The 20,102-nt window shown below is 42.9% G+C and overlaps 1 protein-coding gene across 2 annotated transcripts in view; it reads right to left on the bottom strand.

Moving 5' to 3' along the window:
• Nucleotides 1–8,003: 8,003 nt before the first annotated feature.
• The window catches only part of KCNK4 (potassium two pore domain channel subfamily K member 4), a 36,982-nt gene continuing 24,883 nt past the window's right edge, over nucleotides 8,004–20,102 (bottom strand). For both annotated transcript variants that reach the window (XM_072118394.1, XM_072118395.1), the window contains exons 5-7: nucleotides 15,539–15,725; nucleotides 11,463–11,602; nucleotides 8,004–9,061 (exon numbers count right to left, since the gene is read on the bottom strand). In XM_072118394.1, coding sequence (XP_071974495.1) covers nucleotides 8,534–9,061; nucleotides 11,463–11,602; nucleotides 15,539–15,725 — 855 coding nt within the window. In that variant the 3' untranslated portion in view covers nucleotides 8,004–8,533. The remainder of the gene's footprint in view (nucleotides 9,062–11,462; nucleotides 11,603–15,538; nucleotides 15,726–20,102) is intronic.

Below are 20,102 nucleotides of genomic sequence, written 5' to 3' on the forward strand. Positions count from 1 at the left end.
ACAGGTTTTATTGAATTTTAATACATCTTAAAAAATTAAAACCTCATCACGAGTATAAGCCAAGTTTTTCAGCACAAAAAATGTGCTAAAACCTCAAACTCAGCTTATACTCGAGTCAATAAAAAAAAAAGAAAGTCAAAACCCACCTTTCCTGCGGCAGGTGCGTTTTGACTTTCTTTTTTTGAGTGCTACAAGGGGCAGGAGCTGGCTATATTCGGGGGCAGGAGCTGGCTATATATACGGGGGCAGGAGCTGGCTATATTCGGGGGCAGGAGCTGGCTATATTCGGGGGCAGGAGCTGGCTATATACGGGGGCAGGAGCTGGCTATATACGGGGGCAGGAGGAAGGCTATATACAGGGGCAGGAGGAAGGCTATATACGGGGGCAGGAGGAAGGCTATATACGGGGGCAGGAGGAAGGCTATATACAGGGGCAGGAGGAAGGCTATATACGGGGGCAGGAGGAAGGCTATATACGGGGGCAGGAGGAAGGCTATATACGGGGGCAGGAGGAAGGCTATATACGGGGCAGGAGGAAGGCTATATACGGGGCAGGAGGAAGGATTTATAGGGGCAGGAGGAAGGCTTTATAGGGGCAGGAGGAAGGCTAAACGGGGGAAGGATCTGGTTATATGTACGGGCAGGAGGAAGGCTATACAAGGGCAGGATCTGGTTATATATATACGGGGCAGGAGGAAGGCTATACAATGGCAGGAGCTGGCTATATACGGAGGCAGAGGCAGGCTATATCGGGGGCAGGTGCTGGGTATATATGGGGGCTGGCTGGCTGTATACGGGGCAGGAGGAAGGCTATATCAGGTTGGCTTATACTTGAGTGTATAAGGTACTGAGATGTGTGAGGAGTTATGAGCTGACGTCTTCATTGCTACCATTTTGAGGGCTGTGCGACATTTTGATCAGTTTTTATTACATTTTTTATGTTATGTAAAATTGTGTAAAAGTTGCGTTTCGGATATTTGGGCGCTATTTTCAGTAATGTGGTTCAACACCAGCAATAACCGTTTTTATATTTTGATAGATCAGATATTTTGAGATGCGGCGATACCTAATGTGTTTGTGATTTTTACTGTTTATTAAATTTAATATCAGTTCTAGGGAAGGGGGGGATTTATTTTTTATACTTTTTTTTTACTACTTTTTAGAGTACTTTAACCCTAGATGGTGTTATCATTCCTACCATATACTACAATACTACTGTATATGTATTGCAGTTTATGGCATTTTTATAAAGTATTCATTACAATGAGCCACTGGTACATTGTAACGAAACTGCAGATGCCATGCAGCCTTGGGTCTGATGAAGACCCAAGGCTATTATGGCAACCAATGATAGGAATAAAGATGGTGGCGCCGCACCTCTGTGCCATACATGTAAACCTCAGAGCGTGAGGGAATTAATATTCTACCCCCCCCCACACACACACACAATTAACTATTTAATATGCTGCCCCCCCATAATAAACTATTTAATATGCTGCCCCCCCATAATAAACTATTTAATATGCTGCTGCCCCCCCCCACACAATTAACTATTTAATGTGCTGCCCACGACAAATTAATTAATTTAGATATTTATGCCCCCACCATCTTTTAATACTGTTTGATAAAAAAAAAAACATTTTACTCACCTCAGGTCCCGTGTCTTGCTTCGTCTTGCCGCGTCCGGGAAGGAAGGGGTGCGCGGCCGCGTGGTGACGTCATCACGCGGCCGCGCATCCCAGTTCATGGAGCGATGTGCGCCGGGGTTGTCTTCCGGCCACATCACTCCAGTAATAGTGCTCGAGCGGCCGGAAATGGCCGCATCGAGCACTATATAGTGACGGGCAGGAGCTTCCGGTCCGGACGGACGGAGGCCCCTGCCCGACTGCCGATGGTCGAGGCCTGCCGGGGGCCACAGCAGGAGCCGGATCATTGGAGCGCCAGCCCGGGGGCCCCCAATCAATAAATTTGCATCCGGGGGCCCGGCGCTGGCGCTCCAAGAGTGCCAATGATGATCCGGCTCTGTGTGCAGCACAGACCGCACAGTCTGCGGCCCACCGGCCGGGCCCCCGGGCCCCCCCCCCCCCTAGTGTCTTAGAGTCCGGGCCCCGTAGGGCAGTACCAGTTGTACTGCCCTATCGGCGGCCCTGCCCGCAGATGTCTTCATGCTCTGTGCATCACCACACATTTCCACACCGCACAACTAAAAATATCACAGTCTTGTACACATAACAATACTGTGCACCTAAATATTACTTACACCTCACATCGTAACCAACCGAGCTGTGCCCCCGCAAATACATTTCTAAACCCCCCCCCCCCCCCAAATGAATTATATATTGTGTCTCATAAAAACTTTCACTATATGCAGTGCCCTCTAATAAAATGATCAATCACAGGACTCCTGACTTATAATCATAATATAACATACATATTATTATGAGTTATAATACTGCCCCTATTAAATTTATTATATACAAGTGTTGTTCCTCAACATACATTATAAAATTATACTGAATTATATCTTGTCTATCTATCCGTCTGTATATAAAGTATATATCAATATACAGAATACTTGTGTTTATTATTTTAGTCCCCCCACCTTAAAAAAAGAAAACCACTTACCTTCTGTTGGCCCCTGTCTGCTTCTTTTAGGCGCTGGCAGCATAATAATGCTTTGTTTTCAATGGGTTAAATAACATGAATATTATTATATATAGGGAATAATGATGTTCATGTCCAGGCCATAATATTGTTATATATTACTTAAATGAGACACAAAACAATTTTCTGCATTAGTCTGCAGACGGTGCCTATGCTGTGGACATTCAAGGTCAGACATATTCATTAGTCCGCTGTAATGATGTGAGACTGTGAAGGAGTTGTCCTTGAATGTATTTCTTCTCTTTTTCCTTTCTTACATTCTAATCACACCACATCTTCAATGTTCCCTTGATGTCATGAGGTTTGATATAGGCACAACTTTTTTATGTTTACTTCCAGTGGATAGAGATCTGTCCATGGTGTGTGATGGACATGCAGATACACAAGCCGAAAGGGGAGCAAGCAGAGATGCTGAAAACCATGAGGAATTGATATGGAAAGCATATTGGCTTTTTTCTTTACACAACCCATATCAATTATTTGCTGAAAGTGGACAACCCCTTTAAGGAAGAGGTTCCAAAAGCAAGAAATAAAGTTGAGTTGTGGTTTTATGGTTCAGCATTATCCCTGGTAGAGATGAGTTAATGTTTTTCGGCCGAGCACCATCCCACAGAAGTAAAATCTAGAGAAACGACTGTTGTGAATGCCTAGGGGTGTAGCTAAAAAGGATTTGGGGTTCTCTTTTGGCTGTATGCTGTGTTGTGTGATCATACTAGCCACCATGACATACAATTACCGCACCATGGAATTATATTTTGTGCCCTAACTCATAGTTTGCCCACAAAGTATGATGCCCCTCTTAGTCGACCCCACACTGCCTAATGCCCCTTACTTAAACTCCCACTTAAGTGCCCCCTTTCAGTAGTCTCCTCCTTATAATTTTTCTTTTGTGTAGCCATCAACACCCATAATACCCCCATCTCTGTGTAGCCCAACTTCATGTAGGACCTTTTCGTGTGGCCCCCAATGTATGCTCCCCTTTCCGTAGCCCCCTAACTTATTCTCCCATTTGTGTAGCTTTCCGCCTCTTTTGGTAGTACCTCCCCCATTATTACCTTTTTCTTTGTCCCCCTCCCTATTATGCCCTTCTTCTCACCATTTCTTTTCTTTGCAATCAACATTTCTTTAATTGGATGTTATAAAAAAAATACCTATGTAAAGCTAATTTTCTGTAAATGTAGCCATGTTGTATCTTAGAAACAAAATAGCTGTCCTTGGATATGACCCCTTTCCCCTGACAGCGATGGCCACGCATCTGATATTGAGGCGCCCGACCATCTGGATTCAGTTGTGGGACATACATTGATACATTTCCTCCTATTTCTTTCTTGGTGCAGTCCCTCTAGCAGCGGTGGTCATATACAAGGACAGCAATCTCATTTCTATGAAGCCAAATGACTTTATTTATGATAAATTATCTTCACACAGGTAATTTTTTTTTTTATTATATCCAATTGAAGAAATGTTGGTATATGGAAGATGAATTAAATAAAATTTTAATGACCAAGTGAGAATACCCCATGTAAGTCTTCAATTATTTCCTTCAGTTATTTTAAGCCAAGATCAGGTGCAAGTCTTTCCAGTGACTGTAAAGAGGTAAGATATAATGGATAGATCTGTACCTGTTCTTTGTGTTCCACCACCCCTGGTTTTGGCTAAAAAACACCAGAAGGAAATAACTTAAGACCGAACAGAGATGTGAACTGGCCCTTAGAAGTTATTTACGCCAACAGGGTTGGTGTGGCCTATGTAATTTCTAAAGGAGTTTCTTGGCAGTCCAGGTCCTGACACATAATAATGAGTTACTGGGGGCATAATCAGCCCCCAAGGTGCACCCATTCATATCCCCTTCTTCTAGGGGTTATATAAATAACTCTAAAAAGGTGATGTGGGCATGATGTGGGCATGTGGGAGAAGAGTGCTGAGTATTGTAAATTGGGTGCACCAGGCACGGCCAGTCCCCCATTGCACATGCATGAAGATAAAAGTGACAATCTCTGGAAAATATTAGACAGGGTGTAACAAAAAGGTTGGGATGGTGGAATATCTCAGGAAATACACATTACATCGAGAAATCTATCCAATTATACCAAATTATGGGGGGCACTTTTGATTCCCCTGGAAACATGACATTGATCCAATCTACTATTCAAGTCATTTTTCATTGGCAGACGGTGCTGTAATCACCAAAACCCAAAATTGTTCAAAAATGGTGATATCTCGAGAAATACGTATCGGATAAAACAAAACATAAAAATACAGCATGTGACGAATATTTATTAAAAATCTATCCAACGATACTAAAGTTGACCCTGAGCCTGATTAACTTAAGTCTCCTCCCTCTGAAGATGGGGATTTTTCTCGTTGACGACAAAATGAACTAAATCCCGATCGCACAATGGGGGAGATTTATCAAGATGCTCGTGGGTAAGAATGTTCTTAGTTGCCCTTGGCAACCAATTACAGCTCAACTTTCTTTTTTATTATATATGATACTTTAAAAATATTTTTCTCCAGTTTTTGTAAAAGTTAAATATGGGAAAAAGGTGTCTTTTTCTTATTTTTAACTATCCCTTTGTGTTACGAAAAAAAAGGACTGCTGAAAAAAGAAAGTTATGGCCCTTAAAGCAATAATTATGAAAATAAGTTAATAATGCTTCGGTCATTAAAGACTCTTAAGGCTGGGTCACGAAGGGGTTAAGTGCTTTGGTAATATTGCATCGCTTTTAAATAACAATATATATTATTAATTTAAACGAAAAAGAAATGGCACCAGCGCTTCAGGAGATGTGTAGTATAAAATCTTCTTTATTCAAACCAAGTAAAAATAACACACGGCTTGGTACATAGGTAGGTGGACCAACAGGTTAAAACCAACGCGTTTCGCCCCTTGCGGGCTTAGTCATGGTTAAACATGTTTAACCATGACTAAGCCCGCAAGGGGCGAAATGCGTTGGTTTTAACCTGTTGGTCCACCTACCTATGTACCAAGCCGTGTTTTATTTTTACTTGGTTTGAATAAAGAAGATTTTATACTACACATCTCCTGAAGCGCTGGTGCCATTTCTTTTTCGTTTGGATTCGTATGCCCTAGGTCCATGGGGCTGTTGCTGCTCCGTGCGCGGGAGAGATTGTTTGGAAGAGGTGAGCTGCACTAAACTTCTTTTTTGTCTTGATATTATTAATTTATAATAATAAAAAATATTGCATATAACTATTTTAAGATTTTGGATTTGATGTGCATTTTATCGTAAATTCCCTTTTTGCAAAGTTTTTGCACACATTTCGATTGGTTTACCTGGTCTTTTTCGGCGTAAAAATGTCTCAAAATAGTCACATTGAGGGTGTTTGAGACTATTCACTGCTAAAAATTTTCAGGACCATATACACATCTTTATTAATCTGGCCTAAACTTAGAACTACTGTTAGTGCAACACCGTGCAAAGCCAGATTCATGTCTTGAGACTTTTGCAAAAAGTCTCATAAAAAGTCTCAGACTTACTCCAGTCCCCTGCTGGTCTATATGCTGAGAGTTTTTATGCATTTTGAGACTTTTTGAAAAAAAAATCACAGACTAAAGACACTTGATTGAATCTGGCAGCAGAGCTCCAAAATTAGACCTAGAGCCCCCATAGTTTTGGTTTTTCGATCCAAAGGGGGTTATTTATCATTGGTTTTCCTGGGCTGTTTGGTGTAAGAAAAGTTTCAAAAAAGTCACATTGAGGTTTCCCAAGATTATTTGCACCTCTTCATTAATCTGATGTAAACATAGAACTACTGCTAGTGCAGCACCATGCAAAGCCAGATTCATGACTCATAAAAAAGTCTCAAAGTTTCTCCAGTCCCCTGCTGGTCTGTGTGCTGAGAATTTTTTTATGGATTTTTAGACTTTTATGGGACTTTTTGAGAAAAAATCCCAGACAAAAAGTAGTCTATAAGAACATTTATTAAAGGGAACCTGTCATCAGGAGCGCTTTTTCTAGATTCCCTATGTCCACATAGAGAATAGTGTACACATTGCCAAAGAGTTTTTATAGTAAAACTGGCTTTTTTTCAGAAAAAAGCAGAGCTGTGTCCCTAGTCCCCTGGGAGGGACCAGTGAGGAGTGGTTTCCCCCCTTACCTTCAGGAAACGGCTCCATCATGCATTGATTTAAAATTTTAAAAAACTCCCATGTCCCGCATATCTGCTCCCCCTCAGGACGTCATACAGGCCTGCCCCACTCCTCACTGGCCACTCCCAGGGGACTAGGGATACAGCTCTGCACACAGAGGGGCACATTTTCGTCGGGTTTCCCGACTTTTTCCGTTTTGCACGCGATCGGATTGTGGCACATCAGCGCCGGCTTACATGCGACACAAATTGAGGGCCATGGACGTCGGACAACTCAACTGATTCGGACAAATCACGGAATTTAAAAACCAAATTGTGTTGCAATATCAGCACTTACATGCACCGGGAAGAAGAAGGTGAACTCCGGCGGAACTCAGCAGGGAAGCGACACATGCAGGAAATTGGACGCACGATCTTAGTGAATCCGACAGTGAATTCGGCAGCTCCGAATCCTCGTCGGACATTCCGGATCGTCAGCGTCAACGGGACGGGTAAGTAAATGAGCCCCAGAATCTCTAATTTATCGTAAAAAGACAGTTTTATTAAAAAACTCTTTTGAGTGCTATATAAATTAAGGAATCATTATATTATTATTTGGCAATGTGCACACTATTCTCTGTGGGAACATGGGGGACCCAGAAAAAGGGCTCCTGATGACAGGTTCCCTTTAAAGGGCCAGCCACTTTAATTAATCTGATGGGCAGCATAGCTCCAAAAATAGACCTACAACTGTCCCAATGAGCTGGTCTAATGATAAATAACCTCCATTGTGTATTTTGCAAGATATTCCATTGTACTAACCTTTTTGTTACACTCTGTACGTCTGGGAAGCTAAAAGAATCCTGAGCACTATTGATTTTACCTCCGGAGTTAATTCAGAGGTGGCAGACTCTAGATAATCTTTCCAAATAATCCTGCTTCCTATTAAGAGTGAGTTTTTCAATGTAGTGACCCCCCCAGGATTGTAGTAGGGGTACCTGAGGACAAGCGGAGGACCAGTCTGGAGGGAGATCATTGTGAAGACAATCACAAATTGACCGGGTGATGAGCAAAGATGTATGAAGAATCCGGGGAAAGAACACCTGGAAATATTCCATCTTTCCTTACGATGCTACTGGGAGAGACATAATGTAAGACAGAGCAGAGTCTGCAGCAGAGAGATTGCAGAGCGTCGCTCCAGTCTTGGCAGCACATGAGAAGAACAACATTTAATCTGCAGCCGCACAGACAGCTCATTAAACCTCTTTATTACAGGCCATTTATTAATCACACTTTCCTCCCCCACCCACATGGATCACATACACAAGCCATTCAGATGACGGCGATCATAGTGACTGCTCGCTCACATACAAAAGCATGATCCGATGACGTCTAGGAGATGGGATTATATTCATAGCCAATAACAGTTGTATATGATTGAGATCTGGCATTATATGACATGCGGAGAAGGGTGAAGGAAACCGTGAGCCAAATTATACTCTGTGGTCACGAGTCGTGGCACTGCCATAGTCACACTTGTCTGTGCGATGGCTCTTGCATAGCATATTGTATTGTGAACATAGAAAATCGTCATGTCATGTGCCATTCAAAATATTCTGGATAATGTGTATAAAACTAGCCACGTGACTAATGTTCAGAGACATCAGTCTGCCCGTAGGATTCAATGGAAGGGTTGGCAGTGATGGGAGGGGAGTGGCACTTTGGTAGTGTTGATATTTAGTTAAGCAAAGTTGTAAGATATAGGTGCATAATTTTGCTACCCACTTTCGCCCTTATCCCGATTCCGGGGAGTTGGAAGGGCCTCTCTCCTACCACTTCTTCCTCCTGTCCTCTTCTTCCTTTTGCTCCTAGGAACCTTTCCCTTTTCCCCCTTTTCATCTGTCTCGCCCTCTCCCCCACCCAACTCGCTCTGATTATCTGAAGATTCGTCAATAAAAGCCATATTCTCTCCCCACTCCATGATTCGTTTTGCAGGATCGTCCACTTTGAAAGGAGTAGGTGGTGGTGTCTGTGGAGCGATGGTGGGGATTGACGTTGGGATTGTTTGAGGTTCTTCATTTTCTTCATCTTCGTCTTCTGTTCTCTCCTCTTGTCCTCGATCCTCATTTTCCATGTCTACTTCCACCTCATCTTCATCGTGTGGCTGTCCGTCTGAAGTTTCTAATCCACCTTTAGGTCGCTGCATTCGTTCTTGGAAGTTTAGGCTTAGCCCCCTGTGAGGAAGCTTCATGTCTGCGGTCATGCTTGCCGTCCAGTTTGCCGCATGAGCAGTCAGACCACCCATCTGTAAAGAAGGCAATAAAAGCTGTGTTATTGGATGAACAGGAATTTCCTGTATGTTGTGATGGGATCTGGAAAAAGAAAATAGTGGGAACCCAGATAGGAATGGTGGGAGATTGGTGGGAGCACCTAGTGTTAAACTAAGAGTTGTCTCTTAACAAAGTAAAAAAAAAACTGGCGTATTCCAATATCTTTACCATTATCCCCTACTACCAGTTTGTAGCAAAGGTTTCAGCATCTGAAGGTATTTTTGGCACCTCCAAGGTCAGTGTTCCATTCCAAAACCTCCTCAATGATGTCAAGTAGTGTAATAGAACTGGGGAATTAAGACCCCATTTTTAGTTATGAGTGGGGGGTTTCAGTTGGTTTGGCATTAGAACCCAAAGTGATCATGTAGGTATATGGCAATTATGGGATAATAGCTGAGACATGTACTTAAAAAAAACACATATAGAAGAAACAAATCTGAACAAAACAATATACAAAAATATACTGGCCCACTTGATAATATTTTTCAAAAAAGTAGAGATAAACAGGAGGAATCAAAAGTCCCAGGACACCTCTTTATTTCAGATCTGAAAGGGAATGGCCTATCCGAATGAATGGGGGGAGGGGCCATTTAGGCAATGTTTGGAACGTGGCTGCCATCTTAAATGCCACCATAATGGATATGTTTTTCCAATAGGAAAATGGTCACGTAGCCTATCAAAGAAGACCAGACTTGTCTTAGAAATTGATTGCTGCTATCAGATTTGTAATATCTTTAGTGGTTCAAAAGCTTCATATGGTACATAACCTTCCTCCCATTGGAAAAACTTGCCCTTTATGCAATTTGGTGGCATTTAAGATGGTGGCCATGGTCCAGACATATCTTAGACAATAGACCACCTCAACCATTACTTGCTGTGTATTAAAATGTTCCAGGAACTTTTGACTCAGCCTGTTTCATCATCCTTCTGCTTAAAGGGGTTGACTGGAGTGTGATAACAGCTCCTCTCCTGTCCATGGTTAGTGCCGGTATTGCAGCTCAGCTGTGTAGAGATGAATGGAGCTTAGTTGCAATATCAGACACTACTCATGGTGAGGAGAGCAGATGTAAAAGAAAGGAGTCAAGGAGAGTCGACCTCTGGTCAACCCCTTTAAAAAGGTTTTCTGATTCAAACTGTTGATGGACTCTTCTCAGGATAGGTCATTTATAAAATGTTGGAGGTCTGACAACTGCTATCCTGCTAATGAGCTCTTTTAGGGATCACACAATTAAAGGGGTTTTCCCACCAACAAAAGTCAAACCCTATCCACAGGATAGGGAATAACTTGCTGATTGGTGGGGGTCTCAGTGTCTCCAATGGGGTCCCACGTACCTCCATCGGACACCTCGTCGCTCCATGAGAGTAATGGAACAGGCGGCCGAGCATGCCATTTCCGCTCCCTTAATCTCAATGGAGCTGATGGAGATCGGTGAGCGTGGCACTCGGCAATTTCTGTCAGCTCCATAGAGATTAATGGAGCAGGACGGTCATGTGCGGCCATCTGCTCCTTTAATCTGATGGAGTGACAAGGGGTCCGACTTAGGTACGTGGGACCCCATCAGACCCCTCATTTTTATGATCTCTGGGACCCCCACCAATGAGCAAGTTAGACCCTATCCTATGGAAAATCCCTTTAATACTACATAATCACCATCAACATAGTAGTATCGGTGTATGATATCACAACTTTACCACAGCCTTGGAGTGCCAGGGGTCAGACCCACACAGACTGGCATCAAGTTTTTGAACCTGGAAAACTCAAACTCAAATTGTAGCCAAAAATTTGGAGTCTAACAAAGCCAATAGTATTACTAAGTGTTATATTTCTAGCACCTGGGCCAGAATTAATTTGTAGAATTCCTGTAGTTTTTACATTATACTGTCGTAGTCTTATTTTCACTATGTCATTCAATATGTTGCCAAGACGTAAAAAAGACTTCATCATCTGCCGTGATCCCAGAAATGATCATCAGCATCATATGGCTGTAATCATATCATCTGGAACGTATCATTTTTCAGAACAGTGCTAAAAATTTCCCCAAAATATTAGTCACTGACATTTCACAGGGTTTTGAATTCAGGGAGAAGCTTTTGAGAAGTATAAATCACCAAATTATTGTGCCTTTTTTTCAGTTATTCTTACATGTTTTATAAGGGATTTTCTAGGAAGGATCGGGAGCCTTTTCTTCATTGCCAGTCATTGCTTGTCATTCATTTTTTCTCAAATTATGACTTTTGATGAACTTTAGGCTAATGTATATGAATACCTAAGACCAATAGTTGGACATTCACCAGAACGTTAGCTCCAGGTCTTATTCGGTTTGATCGTGGAGATTAATTTTGTATCAGTCCTAATAGTTAAGCTTTGTGACTTACCTCTGCTCTGGTTTTTCTCGACAGAACTCTCAACCAGTTTCCGATCATTGTGAGAATGGAAGCAAAGTAGGCCAGGCCAAGCAATATCCAGAACCAGACCAGCGGCTTATACCAGGTGTGCTCATTTCCAGCACTATCACCTAGAAGACAGCAGGAGAGATGAGTAATCCCGATGGGATATAATGGAATTATTGTCATTTACATCAGTACTACCCATATAATAACTACCGTATATACTCGAGTATAAGCCGACCCGAGTATAAGCCGAGGCCCCTAATTTTACCACAAAAAACTGGAAAAACCTATTGACTCGAGTATAAGCCGAGGGTGGGAAATGCATTGGTCACAGCCTCTCCAGTATGTAGCCAGCCAGCCCCTGCCCCAGTGTATATAGTCAGCCAGCCCCTGCCCCAGTGTATATAGCCAGCCAGCCCCTGCCCCAGTGTATATAGCCAGCCAGCCCCTGCCCCAGTGTATATAGCTTGCCAGCCCCTGCCCCTGTGTATATAGCCAGCCAGCCCCTGCCCCAGGGTATATAGCCAGCCAGCCCCTGCCCCAGTGTATATAGCTTGCCAGCCCCTGCCCCTGTGTATATAGCTTACCAGCCCCTGCCCCAGTGTATATAGCTTGCCAGCCCCTGCCCCAGTGTTGTAGCTTGCCAGCCCCTGCCCCAGTGTATATAGCCTGCCAGCCCCTGCCCCAGTGTATATAGCCTGAAAGCCCCTGCCCCAGTGTATATAGCCCCCCCCCCTTCCCCGTCGTGCAGCACAACAATACCGGATGGATCGCACAGAAGATCTACGGGTGCCGCCAGAAAGGCGAGTTTTGATTTATCTATTTTTTTGACTCGAGTATAAGCCGAGTTTGGGTTTTTTTCAGCACATTTTTTGTGCTGAAAAACTAGGCTTATACTCGAGTATATAAGGTACTAAAGAGAAACATTGAAAGTCAAAATTCACAAAATAACAGCACATAAATGTGTACACGTGGTCCCCTACTTAAGGTCACCCAACTTACAGATGACCCCTAGTTACAGACAGACCTCTCTGCCCCCTGTGACCTCTGGTGAAGCTCTCTGGATCTTACTATAGTCCCAGACTGCAAAAAAGTTGTATTGATAATCCTTGGTCCCATTATAGAAAAAAATGTAGAAAATACAATTGTCACTGGGACACAAAAATTTTTGTCTGGATCTACAATTGTAAAATATACAAATTCAACATAAGAACAAATCTAAAGAACACTTTCTTGTATGTAACCTGGGGACTGCCTTTACTGGTTTACCAAACCCACTTGCCTGGGCCCGTAGGGGTGTATCATCACGCTCCTGGGTCCTAAATTAATTGTAGTGGGACCTTCAACTACCATGTCCTATTTATAATGTTGGTTTCATATTATGATGCCGAAGAATCTTGGGACTCTACAGACTCCAAAATCACGTAGAGATTACTACCTATGCCCTCCCTATAGCTTTGCCCCTGTCTTGGCATGTTTACAGTGTTGTCCCAAAGTCTTCTAGTTTTGGGCAGTGAAAAGATGAAGCTACTTATTCATACTTGATCTTTGGAGAGAAATGTCCTTGGTGGGTTTCATTGGCCAAGTCAAGAAGAAGAACATTGACAGAGAAAAGATAAGGAGTGGTGATAAGGTAAAAGCCATAAACGGACCATATAATTCAATTAAAGATAAGACCCAGAAGAGAAGAAGAGTACAGGAACAACACCTTATAGTTATCCGGTGACAACCCAGTAACATCTCCATGGCTATTAGTTGACTTTATTAACGTTTTATTTTAGGTCTAAAGAGAAGGTAAAGTCGTAAAAAAATCTGGTACTAATATCATCATGCATTGGTCTTATGGTCCATGGCTCCTACCGACTTCCTGTGGTAATGGCCCAGCGATGTTGGCAAGTACAGGGTTACATACAAGATAGGTTCTGTAGGTTTGTTCTTAAGTTGAGTTTGTATGTAAGTTGGAACTGTATACTTTATTATTGTAACCCCAGTCAAAATTTTTTTGGTCTCTGTGACAATTGGATTTTAAAAATGTTGAGTTGTCATAAGGACCAGGATTAACAATAAATCTTAATTACAGACACCTGTGATAACTGTTTATTGTAGCCTAGGACTAAAGTACAGCAAATTACCAAAATCCAGAGGTCCGTTTGTAACTAGAGGTCGTATGTAAGTCAGGTGTTCTTAAGTAGGGTACCGCCTGTATAATACTTACCTACAGACCTGTAAACATTGGGGAACACTGGATTAGCCGTGTTGGACTGAATCGCTGCATGTATTATCTCTGGATTTGTTAAATGGAAAAAATGCTTTTGAAACTGTCCTACGCTGTTATACTAAAGTCTTCTTCTGGATGGAAAGCGTTGCATGCCAAGCCACAAGCCGGCACTTGGAAGATGCATTCTCATTTCCATTAAAACCATAGTAAGATTGATAAAAAGACATCACATTTCATCCAACCCTGACCCCATAAATAGCCAACAAAGTAAATACCTTTTTAGGAAGATTAACTGATGTGAAATTTTATTAATCGACCACTGTTTGACCAGAAAATGGGTTTAAATCTTAATTATGTACTGCACATCTATAGTTATATAATACATAACGCAGGAAATTGAAAAGCAAAATAGAATATCCTTTGTCCCAGAGGTGTAGATCCAATTATCAGTCTGTGGCAGGAGCCAGTCATCAGGATTTCACATTTTGACCTAATGACAGGTTCCCTTCCATAGGCTTTTTATACTAATTACTAATCTTTTGTGTTACAGCTCTGCCAGCTCTCCCTCCTTTTGCTTCCTTCCTGCTTTCCTTCCTCCCCACTCCCTCATGCAGACATAAGTGAACTTAGATTTGCTTGCACATCTCACAGGGTCAGCTGATATCTACATGAGGGATGGGGGAGGAGGGAGTTGGAGGGAAAGGCAGGGAGGCAGAGCTGTGATGCCACATGATTATATTAGACACCTCAAGCCCTCTTTGCTGGCAGGGAGCAAGGTATAGTTTTACATACCTTTAAAATGAAAAGAAACTAAAAATGTGAAATTATGAAAGAAGATTGGGAATTAGTGTTAAAAAGCCTATGGGAACCTGTCATAAGGTCCAAATGAAAAATCTTGATGACAGTTTCCCTTTAAGCTTTCTATGAATAGGCATATGTTCAGAAAGCAAAATTAGAACATTCCAAACATTCAATGTCCCCAGGCCAGTGGATAGTGCCAGAACCTTGTCTCGAGAGGCTATACACAAGAATAGGAAGGGTTGTGCCAGGCCGGTAGAGGGAGAGGAAGTGTAGTACTGCCAGAGCTGTGTAGATTTCCATTCAAGCACAAGATAATGGACCCAGGCAGCTTAGTGTGACTCTGTAAAGGGACTCCATCAAAATGATTTATGTAGGGATATGGATACAGATGCCACCCATATGCCACCCGTATCTTTATTGTCAAGCGACTCCCCCTATGCCAAAATTTCACTTTAGTAGAAAGCAAATTAAGCTGAAATGCATTAGCAGAACTCCAGAACCACATCTCTCTGCACCCATAAATGACGAAGTTGAAGGAGAAAGCATGACAGCGGGTCCTGGAGGGGACGTTGTAATTGCTGTGGAGCCGAAGCCCTGAGGTGCTCTGCTTATGCTCCCCAAAGCACTTCAGCCTTATTTCCATATTCCTGTAGTTAACTTTTGACACGGAAGGAGCAGCTGGAAAATAAGAGCCAATTCATGTTGTTCACCATAAGGAGTCGGCTCCTAGCAAACGACCCATCAGTACAACATGGACATTTGACTGCACCATCGATCACTGGCTGAGGCAGACAATAACCCTAAAGACAAGGCTGTGGTCAGCGAATGGATGCAGCAGTCACATGTCTTTGTTGGGACATTCTTGCTGGAGTGGGAACTACAAGGACTACTCGTGGACTGTGTTGGAACGGGAAAGGCATGTAATTGATAAGTTAAACATGACTTCTTTTTCATTTATGACATACCAAGTATTGGACAACCCCTTTAAGAAATGATTTAGAAACATTTCAGATGTAAATAACACAATAAAATCATGATCTACCTGCCACATAGTCACCAAAGCCAATGGTGGTAAGGGTGATGACCACAAAGTAAATGGCCTCTAGCAATGTCCACTCCTCGATTTCTTGGAAGACTAAGGTGGGTATGAGGACGAAGAGTAGGCACCCAACCAGGATGAAGAGTACAGCTGAGATAACCCGCACAATGGTCGGTGAGACACGCCACTTCTGAGGACACAAAACAAACCGGGATGACATATTGGAATCGGGTGAGATTTCTCTTTATTCACTAACTGCAGCCATTACCTAATCAGAATTTTTGAGTAATGTTAAAGGACAACTCTACTTTCCAATTTCACCATAATAATAACTTATCGGATCAACTCAAGCCAAAATGATGATGATCCTTCACATCAGGGCCGGCATCAGCACTGGGCATACCTGGGCAAGTGCCAGGGCCCAGAGCTTCTGGGGGGGGGGGGGCTCATAAGGCTGTACATAAGGAATCCAAGGGGTTGAGAGGGGCTGTATCCAATGAATCCATAGGGTGTGAAGGGGGCTTATATAAAATAACCATGAGGGGGCTGTATATAAAATAACCATGAGGGGGCTGTACGGCATGATAAACTAGGGAATATTTCAGAACAGGAAACTGTTTTAGTTTCTGAATTTTCAATACCCCCATGTGAGGTCACTGCAAAGGGACCTCCTGAGACTCTGTCGCCCAGGGGCCTACTGAAACCTGGAGCCGACCCTTCTTTACATCACAAACCTCCATAAGGAGCAATCCCTGTGTGGACATCCACAACATGGTGAAACAGATCCACCAATCTATTTATAACCGAATTTTGGATTTAAGCCCCTTTTGACCAGTATTACAATAGGGGACATGACTTAGCACCAAGGGGCCGTGCCATATGCTGTACATGTAGAACACAGTGATAACTTTACCATAACAGCTGTGCTGACCAAATGCACCAAAATTCGGGTCGTTTTTGGCACGTGCATCACGTGTTATTGCAGAGCAATCACTGAGCCAAACATGTACATCACTGTGTGTCATGAGGTTATAGATCCGTATTACCAATGACTGCGCAAATCCAACTGAGTCACTGAGGAATGAATATCTGCAGCTCACTCTACTTCTACAGGAAAGATTTATGTCTCATCAAAGCAGATATCGCCCGGTCAGCTAAACCAAAATACTTGATTAATTATTTGTGAAGATATTTCCACGTGTGAAGAACATCAGCAAGATACATTGGGGGTCATTTACTAAGGGCCTGAATCACGTTTTTACAGCGATTTAATTTAATTTTTCCGTGGCCGGGACGTGGCCGTATGAAAACTCGACGGATACGGAAAAAACGCCGCATTAAAAAAAAGTGTCACTGGACATGCGCTTACCTGCACCCGGCCAGGCTTGGTGAAGTTCAGTGCATTCCGATGAACTTCAGCGCAGCGCACGTCGGAGGAACTGCCTTAGTGAATCGCCGGAAGACCCGAATCCTCCACACAGAACGCGCCGCTGGATCGCGAATGGACCCTGTAAGTAAATCTGCCCCATTGTATTAGAATTATGTATAAAGAACGTTCCATTGATTATAGCATACAATGTACTCAGTGCTCTGTATACATGTAAGGCTATGTTCACATTGCTTCTAGAAGAGCCTCATTTATGGAATCACCAACGTGTCCAAAAACACTGTTTAGTAGATTGTAGTCTTTTTTTTTTTTTTTACATGTGTTGGGGTGTATGTTATTTTATTTAATGAAAAAAGACCGAACAGAATCTGTCTTCATTTTAAAGGGGTTTTCGCTTTTAGGCAAAAATAAATTTTCAAGCAGTAATTGATGAAGTATAGAAATAAAGCATACTTTCGACCCTTATGTCAGATCTGTGCAGGTATTAGAGGGAACCTGTCATCAGTAAGTGGCCTAATAAACCACTACCAGTATATTGTCAAACAGTGTAACACCTTCTAGTTTATGTTTCTTTCATGGCCCAGAGTGGTGGCATCATCCAGAAAATCCACTTTGAAGTGAGAAAATCCACTTTTTATAAAGTCAAGGAGGCGGAGAGTTTAACACTGAAGTCAAGGTGGAGAGCACTGAATGCCTCCTCCTCTGTGATCATGCATCAGACTTCAGTAGATCTGGTTAGTAATTTCTCTGGATGCAGGACCATAAATTACAGAGAAGGCGGTTTCTGGGGAAGAGAGAGCTTGACTTTAGTCTTCGCCTCCTTGACTTTATACAACCAATTTACGTCTCACTTCAAAGTTGATTTTCTGAATGATGTCATCACATAGAGTAATGAAAGTAACATGATCTGGAAGCTGTTCAGATGGTTGGAAAAATACTGGTAGTGGTTTATTAGGTCTATTTCTTCTGACAGGTTCCCTTTAAGGTTCCCAAACTGGTTTTAGGTCACCAGACCATATAAGTCCTGCCTTCCTTTTACTATGGTCAGGTAACATACAAGGGACATTAAGAATAATATCTGTTTCCTAAAAGTTTTAATTGTAAGCTACTAGTTCTTAACTAGAGATGAGCGAACATGCTCGTCCGAGCTTGATGCTCGGTCGAGCATTAGGGTACTCGAAACTGCTCGTTGCTCGGACGAATACTTCGCCCGCTCGAGAAAATGGCAGCTCCCGCCGTTTTGCTTTTTGGCGGCCAGAAACAGAGCCAATCACAAGCCAGGAGACTCTGCACTCCACCCAGCATGACCTGGTACCCTTACACGTCGATAGCAGTGGTTGGCTGGCCAGATCAGGTGACCCTGGGATAGACTAGCCGCTGCCCGCGCTGCTCGGATCATTCTGTGTCTGGATGCCGCTAGGGAGAGAGCTGCTGCTGGTCAGGGAAAGCGTTAGGGTGTTCTATTAGCTTACTGTTAGGCAGGAGTGATTCTCAAAGAACCCAACAGCCCTTCTTAGGGCTACAATAACGTTCTACTTTTTTTATTTTAATTTGCATCTAGTACCATTTTGTGAGGAATTAGCAGGGGGACTTGCTACCGTTGTGTTTAGCTCTTAGTGGCACACATATCCATAGCAAAGACCGAAGTGGGAAAATTTAGTAGGGGTTGGATTTCAATTAGGCACTAACTCAGTGTCATCTCATCTGGCATAGTAGTGTGCTTTGATACTTGGCTAGAAAATAGCCATAGGAGAATACAAACAGCTTGCTTACGCCTACAGTAGCGTTCTATATATTTGATTTCTGGTTGATCTGCTGGTGGCTGTACTTTCTGCAGTGCATGTACTAGCCAATTCTGAGCAATTTGTAGTGAGACTTGCGACCGCTGTGTTCTGCGCTTAGTGACGCACATATCCATAGCAAAGACCGAAGTGGGAAAATTTAGTAGGGGTTGGATTTCAATTAGGCACTAACTCAGTGTCATCTCATCTGGCATAGTAGTGTGCTTTGATACTTGGCTAGAAAATAGCCATAGGAGAATACAAAGAGCTTACTTACGCCTACAGTAGCGTTCTATATATTTGATTTCTGGTTGATCTGCTGGTGGCTGTACTTTCTGCAGTGCATGTACTAGCCAATTCTGAGCAATTTGTAGTGAGACTTGCGACCGCTGTGTTCTGCGCTTAGTGACGCACATATCCATAGCAAAGACCGAAGTGGGAAAATTTAGTAGGGGTTGGATTTCAATTAGGCACTAACTCAGTGTCATCTCATCTGGCATAGTAGTGTGCTTTGATACTTGGCTAGAAAATAGCCATAGGAGAATACAAAGAGCTTACTTACGCCTACAGTAGCGTTCTATATATTTGATTTCTGGTTGATCTGCTGGTGGCTGTACTTTCTGCAGTGCATGTACTAGCCAATTCTGAGCAATTTGTAGTGAGACTTGCGACCGCTGTGTTCTGCGCTTAGTGACGCACATATCCATAGCAAAGACCGAAGTGGGAAAATTTAGTAGGGGTTGGATTTCAATTAGGCACTAACTCAGTGTCATCTCATCTGGCATAGTAGTGTGCTTTGATACTTGGCTAGAAAATAGCCATAGCAATAGGATAGCATTGTTTGGTTTTAAAAACTCAAAAAAAAACAAAAAACACAAAAAAAAACAAAAAACACAAAAAAAAACAAAAAAAAGTTAAAAAAAAAATAAAGTTATAACTCTCATTTTAAAAATGTTTAACCCGAGGGCTAGGGGTAGAGGACGAGGGCGGGGACGTGGGCGTCCAACTACTGCAGGGGTCAGAGGCCGTGGTCCTGGGCGGGGTGAGACACCACCTGCTGATGAGGGAGCAGGGGAACGCCGCAGAGCTACACTCCCTAGGTTCATGTCTGAAGTTACTGGGACTCGTGGTAGAGCACTGTTGAGGCCAGAACAGTGCGAACAGGTGATGTCGTGGATTGCTGACAATGCTTCGAGCAATTTGTCCACCACCAGTCAGTCTTCCACGCAGTCCACCCATGTCACCGAAATCGCCACTCCTCCAGCTCCTGCACCTCAGCCTCCTCCCCCCCAGTCTGCCCCCTCCCAGGAAAATTTGGCATTTGAACCGGCATACTCTGAGGAACTGTTTTCTGGACCCTTCCCACAGTCACAAACCACTTGTCCGGTTGCTGCTGAGC

The sequence above is a fragment of the Engystomops pustulosus genome, chromosome 7 (genome assembly GCF_040894005.1).
Source record: "Engystomops pustulosus chromosome 7, aEngPut4.maternal, whole genome shotgun sequence".
Taxonomy (NCBI): Eukaryota; Metazoa; Chordata; class Amphibia; order Anura; family Leptodactylidae; genus Engystomops; species Engystomops pustulosus.